This window comes from Gavia stellata, chromosome Z (assembly GCF_030936135.1).
Source record: "Gavia stellata isolate bGavSte3 chromosome Z, bGavSte3.hap2, whole genome shotgun sequence".
In the NCBI taxonomy this organism is placed as follows: Eukaryota; Metazoa; Chordata; class Aves; order Gaviiformes; family Gaviidae; genus Gavia; species Gavia stellata.
This window is the reverse complement of record NC_082637.1, coordinates 37,087,285-37,109,655: the sequence shown is the minus strand read 5'-3', so window position 1 is coordinate 37,109,655 and position 22,371 is coordinate 37,087,285. Positions and strand designations below refer to the sequence as shown.

Here is a 22,371-nt window from a genome sequence, read left to right as displayed (position 1 = left end):
TTAATGAAAACGACATTAACTAGTAGATTTTGACACATAGGGCAAATCCATTACTCTTTTTCAATTTAAAAGCTGCCACCCAGTGAATACTCACGCTCAGAGACTTGCCACATGCGTTACACTTTCACCTTGTGAAGGAAGTTTGCTGCTGCCAGTGTTTATACAATGCATGTACTAGCTTGCTGTAAATGAGACTAACAATGAAAACAGCAACCTCCACTAGAAAATGGAGAATACTTTGTCATAAAGTCAGAGGCATGACATGACTGTGACTTCTTCATTCAGAATGGCTGAGTTTTCTGAATTTCTACATGGTTGTTCATGAAACGTCAAGTAAAAGAAACATGAAGTGAGAACAAAAGAAAGGAAGGACAGATGTAAATTAATAAAGAAAATAAGAGAAAAAGAAAAATGCTGTGGAAATTTTAGAAATTACATCTCTCCCTTACCCCGAAGTTGCTAACAGGACTTGGTCCAGGAAGAAGGTTTAGATTTTAAATAGGAACTGTATGGGAATGAGGCAGGAAGGAAGAGGAGTGCTATGCTGAAATAAAATTCAGCAGAATTCCTATATTTGTCTCAGTCCAAAGCTGTTAATTGAAAGAAATCCAGGTTTGCAAAGTCAAAGATGATCTCTAACAAAATAAAACAAAACCAAATAAAACAAAACCATGCCACAGATCTTAGAGTCTCTCTAAAAGCTGGCAGAACTGCCTTGTTGTTCTTTACTTAAAAATGGAGATAGTAGAAAATAAATCCTAAAAAAGGAAAGGAGAAATGTAATCCTATTATTATAATTTACTGCTAAAATAATTGGGTTATTTTTGTATTGTTCTGCAGGATATAAAAAATAATCACAATTTTAGCATACAAACATACTTGTTTCCTTCTATTCAGTTTATTTAATTCCTTAAAATGCTTTAAAATCACTTGAGAACATCATAGATTTATTTTTTTTTTTAGTTACATAGAGATTTCTAGCAAAGTAATTATCTACATTTCATTGATAATAAAGACTCTTCATGACTTTTAAAGTAAAACTATTTTAGATCTAGTCTGGCTTTTCCTGTCTTTTACTGACAAAAGCGTTTTAACCCATCTGTTGTAACTTTCTTTTGACCCTGAAGGCTGAGTCATATTTTTCATTACTCAGTTGCTTCCAGGAACCTTACCTGATTAACATTCATTACTGGTAAACACTTTTTTAAGTTCCCCTTCTGCCTATGCCATCCTTTTCTGCTTCCCTTCAGCAGCAATTCCCAAAGTGGCCAATGCAGCACAGAGAAGATGCACTCTGTTATCTTGTGGGTACCCTGACCCAGTATCTGGTTTTAAAGCCTACCACATTGGTAGGAATGATGTGATGTAGTGTTTGCTTTGGGTTACTCCGAGAACACCCTTAATGCAAGTCAAGCTGAGGTAAAAGCAAATGAGAATATCCAAGTATTAGGGCATCCAAGACAAATAATGTTGTTTCAAAGGTTTATAAGACACAAGTGACAGAAAGGAAATAATACTTAGTTGCCCCAAGATCAAATAAAAAGCCTTCCTTTTCTGCCCTTGTATTCAGCTGATACTTAAGTAACTATATGATCAAGGGTTTAGTCCTCATGCAAATTTGACATCCTCCGGTGTTGAGTAAGATTTTCCCTGGGGGTAAACCACAGGTTCTAACTTAACATATGTTCACACTCACATCTCCTTGGATTTCCCTGGGGGTCCATTCAGATTAAAATCTTTTTTCTCTTCTTCCCTGCCACCCCCAGGACGTCTTAATGCAATCAGGAAGAGCTTAGACCTTTCTCCCTCTCCCCAACTTTATTGGCTCACAGCCCTGGGTTTGAATACGCCAATGTCCCTTGGACATGGTCAGGTGAGATTACCCCTGACCAGACATTAAGTAGTCAGCTAAGGACCGCTCCAGTGCCTGGTAAGCCCTAAAGAGACCATGACCCATTCTGAAACATAGTGCCCTTTTCTGCTTGGATTGAGCTATATTCGTATCTCAAAGTGAAGCCCATTCTCATTGTGAACACTTTGTTGTCTGAAAAGCTTTTAATCTACTAATCACACTTTGCACTCTCACAGAACTTGCATTAATACCGTCAGATACTCATTGACAACTCTGAAATACATGTAAGGCCACTTTTATAGCTATGATCTCCCTTGACTAGGTATAAAATGCCCAGGCTTAGATTAAAGGTATTTCAAAAGTGCAAGATACTGTTATTTGGTCATTCTTGAATTTACATTTTACAGAGAAGGCTTCATCCCATTTAGTACACCCAATGCAATACGATAAAATGTTAGAAGATGTCTTGGACAATGATGTCTTACCCTCTCTTCTTACGAAGAAGATCCAGTAAGGAAAAAAATGGACATGCTATGTGCAAGATGGAGCAAAGGCAATAAAAATAATGATTTTTTTAATTAACACTTGGAATTCCTCTTTCCAGACATAATAGAGGCTGCTTTTGGGAAAGGTAGTCAGTAAACCCCTTGATCTTGCCCACTTAAGTGTGATGAGAGGAAGTTCACTACATGGCATAGCTTCAGATAGGAGCAAAAGAGTGTCTGGTGCTCACTGCTTGATTCCCAGATAAGCAAGATGAATTCTGTGGGACATGGGAGTGTAAATCACCGATGGGTTTGTGGGGCAGCGGTGGGGGGCTTCTGCAACATGCATCCACAATTCTCCAGGATGTTTATGGGACAGTACCTGCTCACTTGTCTCTTTCAACACCTATGCTGCTGCACATGAATTGCTGTGATGTGCTAACCACTTTATCATTTTATTACACTTTATTACATCATAAATTTTTATATCTTCTTAACGATCCTACAAGAAGCTTAATTGTTTATAGGAACAGCTTAATTAACTAGAGTTCACTAGGTTAAGCAGAACACAAATTGAAAGACCTCTAAATGAAACAAACCCTACCACTCCATTCCTTATAGCTTCGTAAGGTTAAAACAGGATTTGACTGCAAGAATAAAAAATTCATACTGCTTTCAGATGTTACAAAGTAACGATAATACCGTGGGTAACTTTACCTCAGCTTTCTGTTTTGCAAATGTGAAATTCAATGGAAAATACATTTATTTTTTTTTACCTACTAGGAATAATTTCAGTTTGAGCTGTAGCATTATGAGGAAACTTGCCCCAGATTAATTTAGCAGACAATAGTGTTACTTTATTATCCCTTTTCCATCTGGATTTTAGAAATAGAAAAGACAATAAAAGAAATATATAACATGAGTCTCAAAGACTTCCCTAATTGTATTCTAATTGATTACAATCAATTTTTCTGAAGTATATTTAACAGGAGCTTTGTGAAATGGTCACTGTACATGACTTGGGGTGGGAAAGATTGATGTTTAATGAATGGTAGAACTAGCTGTATGAACCAGTCTTACCAAGGTCTGAATATCTTCAGCTGTCAGCAACTTTAGGACAGCAGATTTTCCTGGGAAAACTGAGGTGGTTTAGCACACGTGGGAGAGCATTTCATAGGCTTGAACCAGAGTTACACCCTAGACTGAAACACCGCCATGGTCTTGGCTTGCCTTTGTAAAATGCCTCTACAACACAGTACTCCATCCAAACAGAATGATGATAGTAGGTGGGCAGTGCCTGTTGCATTTTCAATACAGTTTTCAAGGCTGCATAAAAGATGGAATAGGTTGCCTGGAGAAGTGGTGGAATTTCCCCCACTGTAAATATCAAAGACTCAGCTTGACAGGGCCAGAGATAACCTAATCTGAGGCCCTGCTTTCAATAGAAGGCTGCACCAGACAATCTGCAGAAATCCTTTCCACCCTAGACTTTCTGTGAACCTGTGAATCACAGTTAATGGAATTTGAGGTGCATTTGGATTAAGATGGAAATCCGCCAAATCCAGACCACAATCCAGGACTCCCAAAAGTGCTTCTGTCTCAATGTATATAGTATGTCAACCAGATGGTATTAGGGCCATTAAGATACATATTAACTTCTATCTCACCATTATTAAGGGAGAGAATATTTTAAGAAGGTGTTAATGACTGATAGGAAGGAGGCATTTGCCTTTGGAGACAAGAGATAGGAAAGATCAAAGATGAATGACTAGTCAAGGTAATAGAAAGAGATATACTAATTTAGTAGCTTCCATTATAAATTGTAGGTTTCCACAATGACACTGTCAATCCAGGTCTCAAGGAGCAGCAAAAGTGGAACTGCCCAACAAAGAGGTATGAGCCAGGAGTCAAGGGCAGCTCCAGCACTGGGCCATGTCTGCACCGTGAGCACAGTTCCTCAAGGTCTGATCACGGTAGACAGAACCAGGTGCTGGTAACTGGGTCCATTGACAACCTCAGGCATGGCAAGGGAATGAGTCAGGTCAAGTGTCCAGCTAGGGACTCCAGTCAGGAACAAAAGAAGGAGGGGCCAGAGACAGGGCTGAAGACCAGGTTGTAGCATGGGTGTGAGGGTCATCTAGAAAACAGGACTACAGACAGGCACACCTATGATGTACCTTAGGTAGAGAATGAAGGTCCAGGCCTGAGCTTTAGTAGGGGTCCTGGACTCATGGACTGAGAATGCAGGGTGGAGATCTCTGGAGAGGCTGGTCAGCTCAGTGAAGGCCAGTTGGTGCACTCAGGGCTGTGACACCATGGACTGATCAATACTTACTGTCTCTAGCAGAGGTGACAGATGATACCAACACACACAAAAGCAGCTGTGTGTTGGAACACTCATGTGATTAATCTACATGTGTTTCTCCATCCGGGTAATCATCAGTGCTGAAGTCCCGCTTCACATAGGCACAAATGCACACCCTGACAGAGAGGACTGCAAGGTCCAAATCCCACAGAAAAGAAGAGGGTCTATCTCAGCTTCCCTACCGTGGTCCCCGTAGTCAGGTGTCTTCGTTCATGCAGTATGCCCATGCAGGAAGTGTCTAGTAGCCCAGATGTTCTCCTGAGAACTTGGGATAAAGGTCCTTGACAGCTTATTCCTTTGAACACATTAACTATCAACAAGGAGGAGGGAGAAAAAGCCTATCACTTTCTTTCTTTCTTTCTTTCTTTCTTTCTTTCTTTCTTTCTTTATTTGTTTGTTTATTTATTTATTTATTTATTTACGCGATCGATTCTGAATTAAAAACATGCTCATGAGGTACCACTACACAAAGTTAGGTCTAACCTTCATTTTTAGGAGAAAGCATTTGGGGGATTTTTTGTTCTTTTTTTTTTTCCTCTGTAATCATGTTTTCCACTATCGAAGAAAAAGTTTTTTGTATAGAAAGAAAACATAAAAGAAAACACCTGTTTGGCTTGCAGGAATTGGCCAGGGAGGCTGTTTTCCTGACAGGCCAAAAGCAACCAGCACAGGGCCCCTTTAAAAAAAAAGTCAGGATTTTTTTTCCCCTATTTCATGTGAGCATTGGCAGAAACTCTGACAAGCAGTTCTTCATATTTTATTATGTTCTTGTCTGGCAGAATCTCTGTCAGGCAAAAACCTTGTCAGCGGAAAACCTGTCGTAGGATCAGAGGAGACAAAAACAGGTGTCACAGAGGCAGTCAAAACTGAAGGAAAAAAAAGATTAAGCTAAAGAGAGAAAGGCAGACAATTACATTAATGCCATTGCTTTTATCTTATAGATGTGTGTTATTATCTCGGGGTGCTGAGTGCGCAATTGCCTCAAAGAAAAGTAGACAGGAGACAAGGGGAAACTTGATAGTTATTAACTGAAGAGGCAGTGTGTCAAAGCTGGATGGGGTTCAAAGTTTTGCAAAGGGATAAAAAAAATTGCAGACAGCAACGTCTGTGAACAAACTGTGGTTCTGCTTTCGGCTACATAAACCTAGTAGCAATCTGAATGTTTCAACTTGGAATCAGATCATAGACAGAAAAATTAATGAAAGTTTTCATTCAGACTTTTTTTAATAACATTTATTTTGTGTACATGCAACTGAAGTGCTGGGGTTTTTTTTTTTGATCTGTTTTAAAAATGTTGTTAGAGCATGAGGCATGGTGAGGCATGAAGACATTTATCAGTTTAGTTGCTGTGTTGTTTGGGTTTGAAACACCTATTATCAACACACATTTAATTTTAAAATGCTATTAAGAATCCTTTTACTAAGTGTGAACATCTGTACATGCAAGCTGTAAATTAGAAGATCACATATGTGTCCCTCTGTCAGAGACTAAATGCATTTGGCAAATGGTTTCCATTATTAGCTTTTAAATACAGTAAAAGACAGAAGGAAAAGTTGGGTTTGCCTATGAATCAGAATATGCTTTACTTACTCTCCTACTGTGATCTTTTGAAATCCATAGTGTCTTAGTGAACATTTCTCTTCCATCTAGATTAAATTGTGAAAGGGATGAAGACAGAAGTGGAATGGAGATCACCGAAGGGTGACATGTGGTAGCTGGAATTTACACCCAGACTGATTCAGGATGTTCACCCACCCATATAAATGTTCATGTCCCATGCTCTCTCTGCTTGTGTCAAGGGTGAATGGGATAATTTCCTACACCATGAAAATATTTGAGCCGTTCAGTAGACACTGGCAAGTTTTCTTGTCCTTAATCACCTTCTAAGCATGATATTTTTGAGGAGCAATTTTTTCTACCTACAAAATGCACCACATTACACCATGTTACAGGTGGTATTAAATCTGCATCCTGAGGGAAGCTAGCTTAGACCACCTTTGTAGTAATTTGCTTGTCCCTCCAGCATTTTAGTCATTCATAAGCTACTTTCTGTTTTTGAAAGCATTTGTTACTTCTTTTTCTGTGCTTGATGGAAAAGAAGAAAATCTTGAACTCTGAAAATGTGAAGCTGTTCATGTTGACCACTAAAATCAACAGCAAACTACAGTGCTCCACATTGCCATTAATAATACTGTATCTGTTTTACCATACTCGACATGCTGTTGTTGCAGCAGTTATTATGGAGTCTTGTTATGTTGGTATTGTATATTTAATCTTGCTGCAGAAAGTGGCCCAGTTATTTAGATAAAAAAGTCTGTAAAGCTTTCTGTTATTGTCTGGACACAGACTACATAATTTTTTTTTTCTTCATTTTCCTGTTGACCCCTGAACAAATCTAGTAATCTGGAAAGATGATCATGTTTATAAAATTCTGTATTGTCATGTCTATGTGTGTATGCAGTCCAATTGTATCCGTCTTTGGTAAGTTAGAGAACTGGCTAGACAGCATGCAAGAAAATCTGTAGTGGGACTATTGCAGAGCCCAAATGTAAAACTGAGATGGAACGAGAACCATATTGACCTGTACATTGCAACCTACTGACTCTTCTCTGTGGTGTTCTGAGATACACAGCCAGGGAAATCAGCTCAGAGATACCTAAGTATTTTTCTATGATCAGGAAATTAGCAAGAGGTAAGTGTATTTACAACTCCAACTGCATTAAAACTAGGATATTTAAAATTCTTTTATATTCAGTAAAGGCAAAATGTCATGCTTTTATTGTAGCTATTCAGAAAACAATTTGAGATGTCTAAAGTACAAAATTCATCACTGCATACTTATATTCCTTTTGCTTAACAAAAATGGAATCCACTCAGACGCCTGGCTTTTAATTCCGTTGACCTTGTCCACTGCACAGTGGGAGGGAAGGGGTCTAAGGTCAATGAGTAAATTTTCATAGCTGAGCCTATGAACTGGCTGCAGTATGGATGAAAGATTTTGTCTTTATTTTCTATCTTTTGATAAATTGAGCAAGTATTTGAGCCTTATTTTAACGTATCTTTGGTACTTAATTTCCTTTGAATTACACAGGGTCTCAAAACTCCAGTAAAATATAAATGGATTATATAAAATACAAATAGATTTACTCCCCCCAATTTTACTACATTAAAAAAAAAAACAAGACACAAATGAAACATAAAAGTTCATTCATTGATCAGTTACAAATCTGTCTGAAGTTTTTTGCTGGAATTTTGCGTAATAAGAATACTGCAGGCTGTAATGTGAAGATTGAAATTGTATCAATTTCAAAGTTCTCTTTACAATTCAGATTATACTCAGCAGAGTCTCTGTGAAATGTGGGGGATTTTGTTTACCATTCAAGAAGGTAAAGAGTGGATAAGCCAACAAGGGGAGGTTCTTTTTACCGAGAGTGTGGTCAAACACTGGAACAGGCTTCCTGGAGAGTTGGTTGATGCCCCAAGCCTGTCAGTGTTCAAGAGGCATTTGGACAATGCCCTCTGTAATATGCTTTAACTGTTGGCAGCCCTGAAGTGGTCAGGCAGTTGGTCTAGATGATCATTGTAGGTCTAGATGATCATTGTAGGTCTCTTCCAACTGGAACTATTCTAAATTATCTAAATTGTTATGATGCATACTTGATACATCAGAGCTAGGTAAGAAAAACAGTACTGAAAGGTTCCTAATTCCTATACTAATTATCCAATCAGTCATTTTTGGGTGTTGAAGGCAGTCTTCTGTAACATCTTCTACTTTATCATCTGTTTTTGCCCCTCTTTGTTAGTAGTTAAAATTTCTGAAACAAGTACTTGAAATTTAGAATTCACCATGGAAATACTACTCAGCTGTATGTTGTTATAGTAAAACACAAGGGCCTTTTTAGGCTGTTCCACAAAAATTTTGATTACCTAGCAAGTATGTGATGTTTAAGATTCATTAGATCTCTTCTTCCTCTATCAGTGAACAGCTTTCCACTCACACCGAGGTAAAGAATATCAGACTATTGGGGCAGTGCTAAGAATTGAATTGGGCTGTTAAAAGGTAGCCTTCTTAGTTTAAACACCTAGCCGAATCCATCATAGTCATGTTTTCAGAAAAGATTATGCAAGTTACGACCAAGAAATCACAAACATGTTAAGACTTTTCTGGGTGAACTTTTGAGCCCGCTGAAAGTGTAAGGAGTAATACCTCATGCTGCACCAGGAAGGGTCTTCTAATGTGTGGTTTATGGTGTTCGGTCACTTAATAAGGACACATCTGTTTTTGTCATTTTTCAGGTATGATAAAGCTCATTCTTTTATACAGCATGTTTCATCTTGAAGTCTCCTAAGCATTTATGAAATCATAAACTGCTGCAGATACTGTTGAATGTATTCACCTATGAAGCACAACATTGTTCATTGGCATGTAGATATTGGATGAATAGTTTAGAACACAAGACAGTGAGGAATGCATTATCCACATGAAATTAGGTGGGCAATTCAGGCTAGCAGAATACGACTATCTTCTCTGAGCTTTGGCAAGAAGGCTAAAGTTAATACTCTTGTCCTTACAGAAAAAACAACAATGAGAGGTCCTTCTCTTATCTCTTATTTGAAAAAGTACATGTCTAACAACATAAATGGCCTCTTGAATCCATCTGGAACACCAGCATTAGTTCACTAATGATACCAGAGAAGAAATCACTTAGAAGTATTACATAAAGCAACTTCTCTCTATCAACTGTTTCCTTAGCAATCTCTTTTAAGGAAACAAGATCATTTTTATAAATCACAAATTATAGTGAAAAGTTTCATTCTCCTGCCAAGTGCAAGGGTTTTCAATAGTCAATGATCCGAAAGAATTTCAGATGCTTACCATACTATTATTTCTCATACAGGCGCAAGTGCATTTCCTTTCTTTTCATGTACAACTTTTTCCTTTCTTTTTTTTTTGTCTGTAGCATGAGGTCTGTCTTTAGTTTGCAAATGTTCTTACACACCCATGCAAAAATATATGCTTTGTTGTGTTATAAATTACACATTTCAGTACATATCCTGACTTGAACTTCAAAAGGATAAAATTCACTGCTTATTTATTACATTATGTGCAGAATAAGGGCACAAATCAAAATTGGATGTAATTTCACTGTCACTTGGAATGTTAATCCAACACTAGACTAACTCTTACTTGTGAGTGTGTGTTTTGAGAAGTGAATGCCTATAGATAATACTGCTTGAAAACAAATGTTGCAGATAAATGGAATAGTACAAGGTATCTTGTGAAAATTTCTGTCCGCTGGTCAAAGAGTGTGCTTAGTAATTTAAAAGGACCTTTTTTATTTCTTTTTTCACTTTTATTCCATCTCAGCCTTTCCAAAGCTATTATCCTCAGAGTGGTCACATTACATGAAGTGGGTAAATGTCCACAGAGTTTTGTAATCTCATTCTAGCTATTAGCTTTATAATGCACCCAATAGTCTTTAGATAAAGATGTCTTACAGTCATTCTGACTTGGACCAAAGTAGAATCAGAACCTTGTATCTTCAGCAAGCCAAGTCTTCTTTAGCTGGAAGAACTTGCTTTTCCTCGCTGCAGGCATAGGGTTCACTGTTAAGTAAAGAGAAACAAAACCAAACATTAAGTTATATTAGAAATACAGTATGATGCAGTGATTAAAAAGCATTGAGTATTCAGAATACATTCATTCAGGTCTTGACTCTGATCTGAATTTGTGTAAACTTGGGGAAGCCAGTTAATCTCTTTGGACCCTATTCTCATTCTGTAAGGCTGAAGGTGGAAAGCCTGTGCTGATCCAGATCTGCTTAATTATTTTCATAGTCTGGTAGAAGGTGTTACATCTATTAACAGTAATGTTATTTACAGCATTCTTATTGTGAATAACAGTAGTACTTTTTTTTAAAGTAATATTTTACTTCATTTTACTCCTTCCAAATGGTTGCTTTGCCCCCCAGGTACACATATATATGTATCAGCACACATACAGCACAGCCTGCACAGTAACAAAATCAATTTTCAAGGCTTTTCTAGCTGAGTATTTTGATGACACATCTGTTATAGTAGTAGGAAAATAACCATGTTACAAAAGTATTGTACATGAAAGGGGCAAAAAAAATGCAGGGAAGTATTTGACCTGTTTAAGCTTCAGTCAGATCCCATTCATTAGACCTTGTAAATAAATCAGTCCCACATCATGAAGCCTATATAGCTGAACTACTTTGGAAGACGAGCTTTTGGAAGAAAAATCCCACCCTTCACATTCTGCAGTATAAATGTCCTGTAGAGAGACATAGGACTGCATTCCCTAGGCTTGCCAATTCCTTATCTTTTTTGAATGTTAAATTAATATTTAAAGCTATTTATTCAAAGTTGACTTAACCACTAGAATAGGAAAGATCAGACAAATCAGTTGCAAGAAATGAAGTATGAGGGAACCAGAACTCTCTGACAAAGTATTCCTTGGAGTAAACGTGTTGAATGAAGCCAGCGAGTAAATGATAAGGGCCTTTGAGCTCTGGATGTAAGAAAGCAATTTATCAAGAGTACATGAACTCTCCAGTGACCATAAGCCAAGAAGAAACCAAAGTACCGGAGAAGAAGTCCCTATAAAATTATTTTAAATGCTCATAAAGTTTTGTTTAAAAGAAGCAGTGAGAAGCTTAGGTGCTGCAACATAGTCCATAAAATGGAAAGAAAATTAAATTTAAACATTGCTACTCAGTAAAATGTGTGATGTCATACGCAATTCCATCATATTTAACTTCACAAGGGGATAAGAATTACCATCATCCTGCAAACCTGCCCTCCCCTCATCTCTAAATTATTCACATCACAGTGAATATGAAATTCACAGAGAAGGGTAAAACAAACTAACCAGCTCAAATAGCTGTGGATTCATGATAGAATTTATGGTAAATCAGGGGACTAATTTTTAACATGTTTAAAAGGTTGAGGTTTAGGGTTTATCTATTTTTTTTCCCCCCCCCTAGAGGTTAAGTCTCAAACCTTTAACAGTCCCAATCAATTCTGCATAGCTTCAGTCTTGGTCATCAGTTAATCATAAATTTTCTGTAATTTATTTTGTACTTATGAATATTGTAGTCTCTGGGGCTCAGCTGAGCACCCTTCTGCTGTAGGAATTAAAGTTAATTGTGACCTTTGGAAACTAGGCCTGTTTCAGACTGCATCTGTGAAAAGGAATCACTCAGTGATGAGTGGTGTCCCTCAGGGGTCCTTATCAGGACCAGTACTGTTTAATATCTTCATCAATGACACAGACAGTGGGATCAAGTGCACTCTGAGCAAATTTGCAGATGACACCAAGTTGAGTGGTGTGGTTGACATGCCTGAGAGATGGAATGCCATCCTGAGGGACCTGGACAAGCTCAAGGAGTGGGCCCATGTGAACCTTATGAGATTCAACAAGGCCAAGTGCAAGGTCCTGCACCTGGGTCGGGGCAACCTCCAACATCAATTCTGGCTGCTGGGGGATGAAGGGATTGAAAGCAGCCCTGAGAAGGACTTAGGGGTACTGGTGGATGAAAAGCTGAACATGAACTGGCAATGTGCACTCGCAGCCCAGAAAACCAACTGTATCCTGGGCTGCATCAAAAGAAGCATGACCAGCAGGCTGATGGTGTTGATTATGCCCCTCTGCTTGGCTCTGGTGAGACCTCGCCTGGAGTACTGTATCCAGCTCTGGAGTTCTCAGTACAAGATAGACATGGACCTGTTGGAGCGGGTCCAGAGGAGGGCCACAAAAATGATCAGAGGGGTGGAACACCTCTCCTGTGAGGAAAGGCTGAGAGAGTTGGGGTTGTTTGGCCTGGAAAGGAGAAGGCTCCAGGGAGACCTTATTGCAGCCTTTCAATACTTAAAGGAGGCTTATATGAAAGATGGGGACAGACTTTTTAATAGGGCCTGTAGTGATAGCACAAGGGGTAATGGTTTGAAACAAAAATAGGGTAAATTCAGACTAGATATAAAGAAGAAATTTTCTACGAGGAGGATGGAGAAACACAGGAACAGTTTGCTCAGAGAGGTGATAGATGCCCCATCTCTGGAAACATTCAAGGTCAGGTTGGATGGGGCTCTGAGTAACCTAATCTAGTTGAAGATGTCCCTGCCCACTGCAGGGGGGGGTTGGACTAGATGACCTTTAAAGGTCACTTCCAAACCAAACTGTTCTGTGATTCTATGATTCTATAAATCATCCAGGTGGTATTTCTCTGGAAAATAAGTGCATCTGCCAAATTTGATATGTTTAGGTAATTCTTTGGGATTATTTTCTTGTCTTTCCTTTAGCTCTTCTCTTATACTTAACACCTTTTCTTTCAGCCTTGGACAAGCTTAGTACTCAGCACCTCTACCACCCAACCCAAGTGGAGATTGTGCAGTCCAACGTTGTGTTTGACATCAGCAGCCTGATGCTGTATGGTACTCAGGCTGTGCCTGTGAGACTGAAGATACTACTTGACCGACTCTTCAGTGTACTGAAGCAAGAGGAGGTGTTGCATATTCTACACGGCTTAGGCTGGACACTTCGAGACTATGTTCGAGGTTACATCCTTCAGGTAGGAAATAAAGCAAAGCATGTTTCCAAACTCAGTTAACTGTATTTTTTTTGTACAGATCTAGTGACCGTGCACTTAAAGAGGTAGAAGTATATGAAGTAAATTTAGTGTGGCATGTTGAAGACTAGTGATGGTGTTGGCAAAATATTCCATTTTTCCTAAGGTAAAAAAATTCAGGTTCCTTCATACTGTAGTATTTATTTGTACTTGCTTGCGCTTCTTGTAGGAAATACCTTAAATACTGCAAATACTGAGGTTAGCTAGCTGCAAGCCTGATTTGGTCATCAAAGGCAACTGGCAAGTTTTCAAGGGCTACTGTTTGACTTAAGAAACTAAGGTCCAAGTCAGCAGCTCCTTCATCTTTTCCTTCCTTCTTTAGCAAGATATCTAATAAGGGGTAGATGAAATGGGGATTGTGATCATAGTTGAGTTGGGAAGTATCACTACAGTGTAATGTATAATCAGGAAAATCCTGTTTACAAGGCCATTTTAAAAAGGTAGCTTTAAATGATGTGTTACATGCAGATTGGTTAAGGTAAGATAAGCAAGCAAAACATAAAATAAGTAAACAAAAAAATGGACAGGCTTGCGTTACGAGTATTGTCGTGAATATGTATGGTTGCATATCTGAAGAATTTAAATCATCTGTTGGGTTCCAAAGTGAATTATTACATTTTATAAGACTATTTGTGATTGAGAATCTAATACTACATGTTTCTGAGTTCTCTTAATTGCTACTGACTTTGTGGGAGCTCTGCATCATCTAGAAGTCATCCAGTTATTGAAGTGAACATGACTGAAAAACTGAAAATTCTAGGTTTTAATTTGTTTCTTTACTTTCTTAGGCAATGATAGCATGCTTGGCACTACCCTGAAAGTATGGGAATCTTTGTTCCTGCTCTGAGGAATTTTGACTGTATTCTTTAATTCCTCTTCAATTTTCTGTCCTTTGTGTGAAAGGAGTAAATGAGCGTCACATAATTCTATGGAAACCTTCAGATTCTATGTTCTTAAGTATTTTTTTAATTGTTCTATACACAGATTTTTGCAGAATAGTGTTTTGAATTGTAGAACTGTTCTATAGGAGGAATAATAAAAAGTCTATTACTTTAATAATGAGATCCTGTTGGTCTTATTAGGATATATACATAATGGAGCTCTTTAATTGTTTTAGGATTCTCTCAGGCATCTATTTTGTAAAAGCTAAATGTTACACATGTTCAAATACAATAGAATCAATTTTTGTCCATTACCAGTCTAAAACTTAAATGTAAGTATATATCCATTATATTTATACAGTAGATATCTATAGGTGTTTGTATGATATATACATATGGATATGTATCTATGGATATTAGATATTATCTATTATTTAGACAGATATATAGAGATGTCTATAGAGATATGTACTGTAATGGCATTATGTGCATATTGCATCATATTTTAGATTCCTGGATTCTGAATGCTACTGATCAAGAGGGCTGAAGGAATATGATATGCAAAGGAATATACTTTAAAAAATGCATGCTTTCTAAGATACAACATTAGAAAATTGCTGTTTACTAAATGCAATTAATAGTTAGGCGTAATATATTACAAACATAGAATGTAATTCAGTGTCCCTTACAGACAAGAAGACTGACTGAAATCAGTAGTTTTCTTGTTTTAGAGGTCGTAGAATCAGGCTCGTATTGATTTTGGTTTAATTATCTGTTGGAATTATCTTAATATATGCAAGAATGGCTTGTAATATAGTAACACAGAGGTTTATACAGGGTGAGACTGTGACCTATGCATCTGAGTGGTGTAAAGGCCTATAATACACCATTAGGTCAGAGTTCAGTTTATCTGGCTAAAACTCAATCACATTGTAGCCCTCAAGGCATGAATTTTACCATTACTACATTCAACAACAGTATATTGAATATTATGTCAGCTAAAGGAGAACAATTATCCATGAAAGTTAAGGGCAGCTGTTACAGTCTTGCCACATATTGACTTGGTTAGCGCTAGGCTGTGGATTGTGTTAGAGGGTGAATGAAGACCTACAATAGGTGTAGTTAAGCCTGCCTGTTAGTTTAGCTCTCTAATTTCGAAGAATCACAGACTGGTCAAGGTTGGAAGGGAGGTCATCTTGTCCAACCCCCCCTGCTCAAGCAGGGCCACCTAGAGCTGGTTGCCCCGGACCATGTCCAGGCGGCTTTTGAATAGCTAAAAGGATGGAGACTCCACAACCCATCTGGGCAACAAATGCGTTTTGTTTCCATTAGAGCTAGGATTCTCAGTACATGGCAGAAAGGGAAACTACTTAGTAAAACATATATGAAGAGAAATCTCAGGAAAATTAATCAAATTATGATAATAAAAAAGTCTAGTTTAAAAAGTAACTCTATTGCAACTATCTGATAAAAAGAAGAAAAGGAGCATGCAGGGAAATTTGAAAGGAAATGTGTAGTAACACTAGCACAGCATAAGTGCATTCAGATGAGACCTACAGGTAATGTCTCCTTTGAGCAAAAGGTGTTGTCCCATGAAGCTCATCATTATAGAATTGGAACTCTTCACAGAATTGTTTGAGGTTTTCAGACTCAGCTTTTCCATACAAAAAGCTTCTGACGAAATGGCATGAGCCTCCCATAGGAGAACCAAAAGTATCAAGTACCAAAAGAAACCATCCAGAATATTGCAAACCTATAGGGTTGTTGGTAGGCTTTCATGTAGTGAATTCAGGAACATCTGACCCTCAGTCTGGAAGTAGAGTTCTTTTTAACTTGTCTGTGCAAACCTAAGTCATAACCTAGTCCACTCAATGCTAGCAAGTTTACCATATGTTCATACATACTCATTGTACATCACACACACACACACATACATCTCCCTAGGAAGAGGTTTAAATTTGCTGTAATGCTGTAGTTAGAGAAACATAAACGAGTAAACTAGCTTGTTTGTCTCTAACCTAATAAAAATAATATTTTGAACTTGTAACTTGACAAAATGATAGATATCACTGTTTGGCGTAACATTAAAAAAAAAAAAAAGGAAGGTTAGTAGCTTTGGGAACACTTGATCAGAAATACAGAACTTATTTGGAACATACAGACTCTGTACCCTAAGTCTCTGCTGTAAGGACTAAGAGAAGTACCAGAATAGGGAAAGGAAATAGTTGTAACATTCCAGAATACTTAATCCTGGTTCAAGTTCCAGTGTTCACCAATTAACTGCAGTGCAGAAGATTTGTAAAGCTGGTACAAAATTGGAGTTTCATGCCTTGGGAAGGTCTGAGATATCAATCTGTGCTGAATTTCCCCTGAATCATGGTGGAAGTATTAAAATATTTTAACATTTTCCCTAAATGGAGTTTTTTTGGAGGGGGAAAAAAAAATATCTTAGGGTAGATGTATCCACTCAATATGAATTATTTTAGTATTGCCAGATATTTTCTTTTCTGTTCAAGATGCATAATGAAACGTGGCTTCCCATGGAAAAAGAAAATACTTTTAGTCAGTAACTTTTGAGAAAAACCTTACCCTTTGCTCCACTCAAGAAACAAGAGAAAACCAGTGCCTCTCTAGTTGTGTGTTAGTGCTGCAAGGTGGGTGGGATTATTTGTAATACCCTCATTTTGACTAATAATGTTTCTAAATAGCAAATTAAAAAGCAGTGGGCAGAGAAAAATGCAGTATTTATTGCTTCATTCAGTGGATGCATTAATGGAGCACAGGAAGCGAAGGAACCCTGAAGCCAGCGGAGGTAATGTGATACACCGCCTTTCACGTTTGGGCACAGTCGTAACATTGCCAGTAATGGCTGAAAGGCATTAAGACCTGGCAAGCTTTCTCTGGCCTCTATGCAATAAACCTAGTTTCTGGTGAACAGATACCTATCTCTGAAATGTCAGTGAGTGACAATTTGGTCAGCAGTCTCATCAGATTGCACAGGATTAATGTTTTGGAGGAGGAGTTGTTCTCTCATCTTTAGAAGTGATCCTCAAAAAAACCTTACCACATAGGGAAACTTTCTGGACTGTGTCTGCTCTATGGGCATCCAGAGCACTTCAGTTTCTAGGCTTGTTTATCCAGTACCTATCTCAAGGAAGTAAGTTACTGTACTTGGTGTGGAGCTGTTAGTGAGCCTCTAGGTTTTCTCTTTTGGAACAGCCAACACAACAACTGCCTTTACATGACAAGAAATTTTTCTGTCAACAGCACTAGCTGTTTTGCATCAGATTCTGCTCCTGCTGCTCAAAAAGATGTCATTGGTGGCTCTATTGGTTTGGGTGAAGTTACTTTTGCTGTAAAGAACAGCTCAGCTGTGAGTACGTCTCCAGCCCTGGTTTGATTCCAGCTGAGCTGAGTGAAGAGGTGACTTTGCCAGCTGTTCTCCTCTGCTCCACCACTGGAGAATACTTTACCCCACCCATTTGCTAGTGTTAACTACATGTGTAATCGCTCCCTAGCCAGGTTCTCTCTAAAGAAGCCAGGTTAGAAAAATCCTCCTGCTAAACATGTGCAAGTTAACTCTGATTGTTCTGAAAGGAAATGGCTAGAGAGCAATTGTGCCACTAGCAGTGAACAGCTGGGGCATTCAGCTTTTACACTGGTCCAGCTGCAGACGACAGGACATGTGACCACAACATAGAAGCCATAAACTGACTCTCTGCAAATAATGGTTTAGTGTTTTGAGTAACAGCTTTTGCAACTGTTTTGTAATCAAATAGTTGTATTCCTTTAGTGTAAAAGAGGAAAATAACAATTATCTTTACAGCACAAAGAGGGAAAGCCAAGGCACAGAACAGAGCATTGGCAGAATCCAGAAAAGGAGCTAGACCTAGGATTCCCATTCTTACCATTGTTCCCTTAAAAAAAGTCATTATAGTCAGTAGCTGAGAGGCAACATCTTGGCTGCCAGACTCTCTGGTGCCACTCACAGCTATGAGAAATTAAAAAAAAAAAAAAATCCCAAAAACCAAAATCAAAACTAAAGCCAGCTGGAAAAGTATGGGTATTTTATTGGCCCAAAAAGCGACTCACTTAAAAAAGTTCGTGCACTGGACAGTGCATTGGGAATCACTAATCTTAAATGAAGGTCTTTTCCATGGCAATGTCAATGTTGAAAACTGATGAAATTCAGAATTATTAGATATCATTTCCTGCTTTGGGAAGATTGGAAATGGGGGTATGATGCTTTTCCTGTGGTTTCACTGTGAAGAGTGCTAATTTTAAAAGTAAGTAAAAAACTCTGAAATTAATGACATCCTTTGCTGCTGACTTGGGCTTGTGTGTTTCTTTGCCCACAGGTCATCAGCACAGTCCCTACTTTATGAATTTAGTTAACTCTTCAGATGATGACCAGGATGGTCTGTGGTTTATTCTCCCATTGCTGTGTTGGTTCTGTAGGGCTACAACAACTGTTGAGCAAGAACAACTGTTTCAGTCACTGAAGTCAGCTAAGAGTAAACTCTCAGAAGGCATACATTGCGGGGGGGTGGGGGGTGGGGGTGGGGTGGGTGGAATTTAGACATTTTTTCAGAAGACAACATCCCATTAACTAAAACAAACTCATTCAAATTGTCAAATACATAGTCCAGATTAAATAATTAAGTTCTGAGATTTTTTTAAGAAAAATTGGTTATATGCATAGTAAGATTACATGCTTACATATATTGGTGTTATATTTGACTAACAATTTCTCAAATTTTTGTAAAATGTAGTTGCTCTTGGAGGAATGGGTTGTTTTCATTTGCTGTCCTAATTTATCACAACTAGATTGTTCATGCACACCACTCTTACATCCAGATTAGGTCAAGAGATTTGGGGAGAGACCAAAGAAAGAAATTTGAGTTTCTTTAATAATACCATTCTTAATTTCTTTTCTGTTCTTTTCTGAGTAATCCCTTAGCACCTTATCCCTTCTAAGCAGGTGAAATATTAACCGTATGCACAGATGGAAATTGCTTTACTGTTCTTAAAATTAAATATTGCCCACCATTGGCTTGCCTGTGGAGGATTTCAGAAAAGCGTAGGTTCTGTTGCTATCTGACCTCTTTTAGAGACTTTAGAGTCTTAGCTCATTTGTCTGTACTCATTTGCCTCCTTTGAAGATGTTTGAACTTTTGCTACAGAGCCCAAGTGCAAGGGCTATTTAATTAAACAGCTTGTCAAACAGCCTCCATTGCTTAAACACAAGGACCATTAGAAAGAAAACAAACAAACAGTAGCTCTGAGGATATCAGCTTTTCCAAGGTAGAGGAGTGGTGTCAGGTCATTGTTATGATGATATCATACTTTCAGTTCAATGTAGTCTGCTATCTATATTCACCAGTCACATGAAGTTTCTGTCAGGTTTTTTTCCCCCAAGAGCCACCAATTGATTTACTGTTTTTTTTTCTTTCATAACAAAAACACCTTTAAAGTGGTGGTATGCTATATTATTTGTGATAAAGAAAATTAAGAGAAATAGGCAATCAAATTATTATATGGATGGAAAAAAAAAGTTTATCCTTGCAACCCAGCAGAAGTTTGATGACAATTTTGCATCATTAATACAATAAAAATGGCTTTTGTATGTGAAGGTTGTGCATTTATTTAATTGATATTGCTTCTCATTCCTCATTGGTCTGTCAATCTCTTAATTAATACTTTGTGCTTGTTTAGCTGTGACCACTGGAGGATTTCCATGTATTTTAAGAAGCAGTCACTTACTCAGTCTTTCCGTATCTCTATAAGTATTATGCCCTTTTTATGTATAGTAAAACTGATGCAGATAAAAGTTAAGAAGTCTATCTGGTAAAGACCACGGTAACAAAGCCAAACTACAACCAAAGTCTTTCACATGCAAGCTTGAATTTCCCGTAATAACTGCCACCTACATTTAATTACTTGATAATGAAGAGAGACTTACCCTTTTACAGCTTGATTTACTTTTTTCAGGTTTGTTAGATACACTTCTATCTTGTGTTTTCTTTTCCCCCTTGTAATTACTGTTAACACTCACATGTGTTCTTTTGTTCCGACATTATTTTTCAACAGTGGCCCACAGAACGAACAGGGCTCAAAGCTGGTTAACATTTATCCAGACTTCTACTCTCCCAGTACAGATGGGATTTAAATCTGGGCCTCTTTAGTATGTGCCCTGCCTATTTCTTGTTCTCTGTGCCTGTCTGTTCCCTCCTCCCTCTCTTTCCACTCCAACTTACTTATTCTGTTGTCATTGCCTCCCATTCCTGCCCCCCCCCCCCCCCCCCCGGCTTTTTTTTTTTTCCCCCTCTTGCTTATCTTCCCTTCTTCAGCCTCACCTCAGTTTCACTGCCCCTCCTTCTCTGGTTTTGCCTCTTTAGCACAAAGAGATGAAAAGGATCTGTTACATGATATGTCCATCTCCTGAGTTTTCCATTCCTCCCACAGCATCACTGCATGCTAATATTTGCGGCTGTGATCATCTGGAAGAGTTTCTCTTCTCCCATTTGAGTCAGTTTAGCGTGACTTCCCTGCACTTGTGTGGAACAGAGATTCTCTGCTATGCCCCTTGCTCTTTTGTATTCATCTTAGCTGTACTAAGCTAGGAGTGACTCTCCTATCTCTAGTCTAAACAGAGGGTGGAAAAAGCTCAAAATAAACCTTTAAGGACTGAAGAGGGAGGTAGGAAACAGAGCACAACTGCTGAGCCAGAGGGAAGCATTGTTGTGTGTTTGAGCAAAGCAGTGCCACTTGTTCTACGGTGTGAAGTGCTTTTAAATTTTCTCTGGATCCGCACTAACTTGCATAACATCTCCCTGCTTCTTTTGATGCTGTAACTCTAACAGTAACACTACCAATCACACTAGTGCCACATGACTCTATTTATCACGACCGTTAGCACTTGAACTGGGAAAGAATAAAAATAAAGTCCAAAGAGTTTGATGACACTTCTGAATGCCACCAGGACAAGTTACATGACAACAGATGTCTCAGTAACATTCAAAGATCATTTGGATTTCCAGAATATTTGCAGCTGGAGAGCTGTGCTATTGCTGCTCTGTGTCTTGCATCTTGCAAGGGTAATGAAGCAGAGGGCTGTATAACCCCTGGTGATCAACAGCAGTATACATGATGCTGGTTCTTAATGACTACTATGAAATAGTCAGCCTTTATAATCATAGTGTTTCACATGGCTCAGAAATGCAAAGATGGCCTTTTTAGTGGCAAACATTTTTGGCTGTCAAAGACCAAAAGAAAAAAAAAAGAGAGAGAGAGAAGAGACTTTTGTGTAGCTGTGTTTCTCCTACCTGGAATGTGTACTGTTTACAGCGCTAGGGGTGAGAAGCCGTGATCCCACTGACTGACATAGTTTCACACAGTCGGGCACAGCTACTAGGATGCAGAGCATGGAAATGGCTGTTACTGAAGGTCTGTCAGGCATGTGCCAGGACCATGTGTGCTTGCTTTTTAAAATGGAGCTGAAAATCCCCTCACCTGCCAAGGCTTGAGTTCATGGTCCCGTGTTTCTCTTGTGATAGTTGATGAAATCACAAACACCTAAAGCAGAGTGGGGGATGAAGGAGGTGGGAGGAATAGTTCACTCCCTCGGCTGTTTTAGGTGTGAGTGATGCCATCAAGCATTGCAGGAGAAACAGAGCCCTGAACCTGGGTCTTGGCAGGTAAGCCAAGGAGGAAACTATTTCCAGCTTTCTTGCTTCAGAATGTGTTTGAATTTCTATTAACCATTTATGATCACAGAAGTTTTTTCTGTGAAGTATGTATATATGTGTGTGTATATATGCACATACTTAAATAATATATAAATTTTATTTAAATTTCTAATAGATTGTGAGTGTGTGTGTCTGTGACAAAAGTGTCTGGTTTTGAGACTGTTTCTCTGTGGTTGAGGGGAAGGGAGAGAAGGGCTTTCCTCCTAGCCTGGAAAATCACTTTTCTTGCCGACAATGCCATGTTGAAGCCTCTTCTGGAATGTATCCTGCACTATGTCAAAGAAATATGATCACTGAGTTGAGGACAGGATCTTGGGGTTACTGTCCATCTCAATTTTCTTGTAATAAATGCACTGACCTGTCATAAAATAAAGAAAACAAAAGGGCATAAA

General features: G+C 38.4%; 1 protein-coding gene across 1 annotated transcript in view; it reads left to right on the top strand.

Moving 5' to 3' along the window:
• BNC2 (basonuclin zinc finger protein 2) overlaps positions 1–22,371 on the top strand; it is a 232,588-nt gene that overhangs the window by 123,306 nt on the left and 86,911 nt on the right. Inside the window, exon 3 of the mRNA XM_059834103.1 lies at positions 13,058–13,293. Coding sequence (XP_059690086.1) covers positions 13,058–13,293 — 236 coding nt within the window. The remainder of the gene's footprint in view (positions 1–13,057; positions 13,294–22,371) is intronic.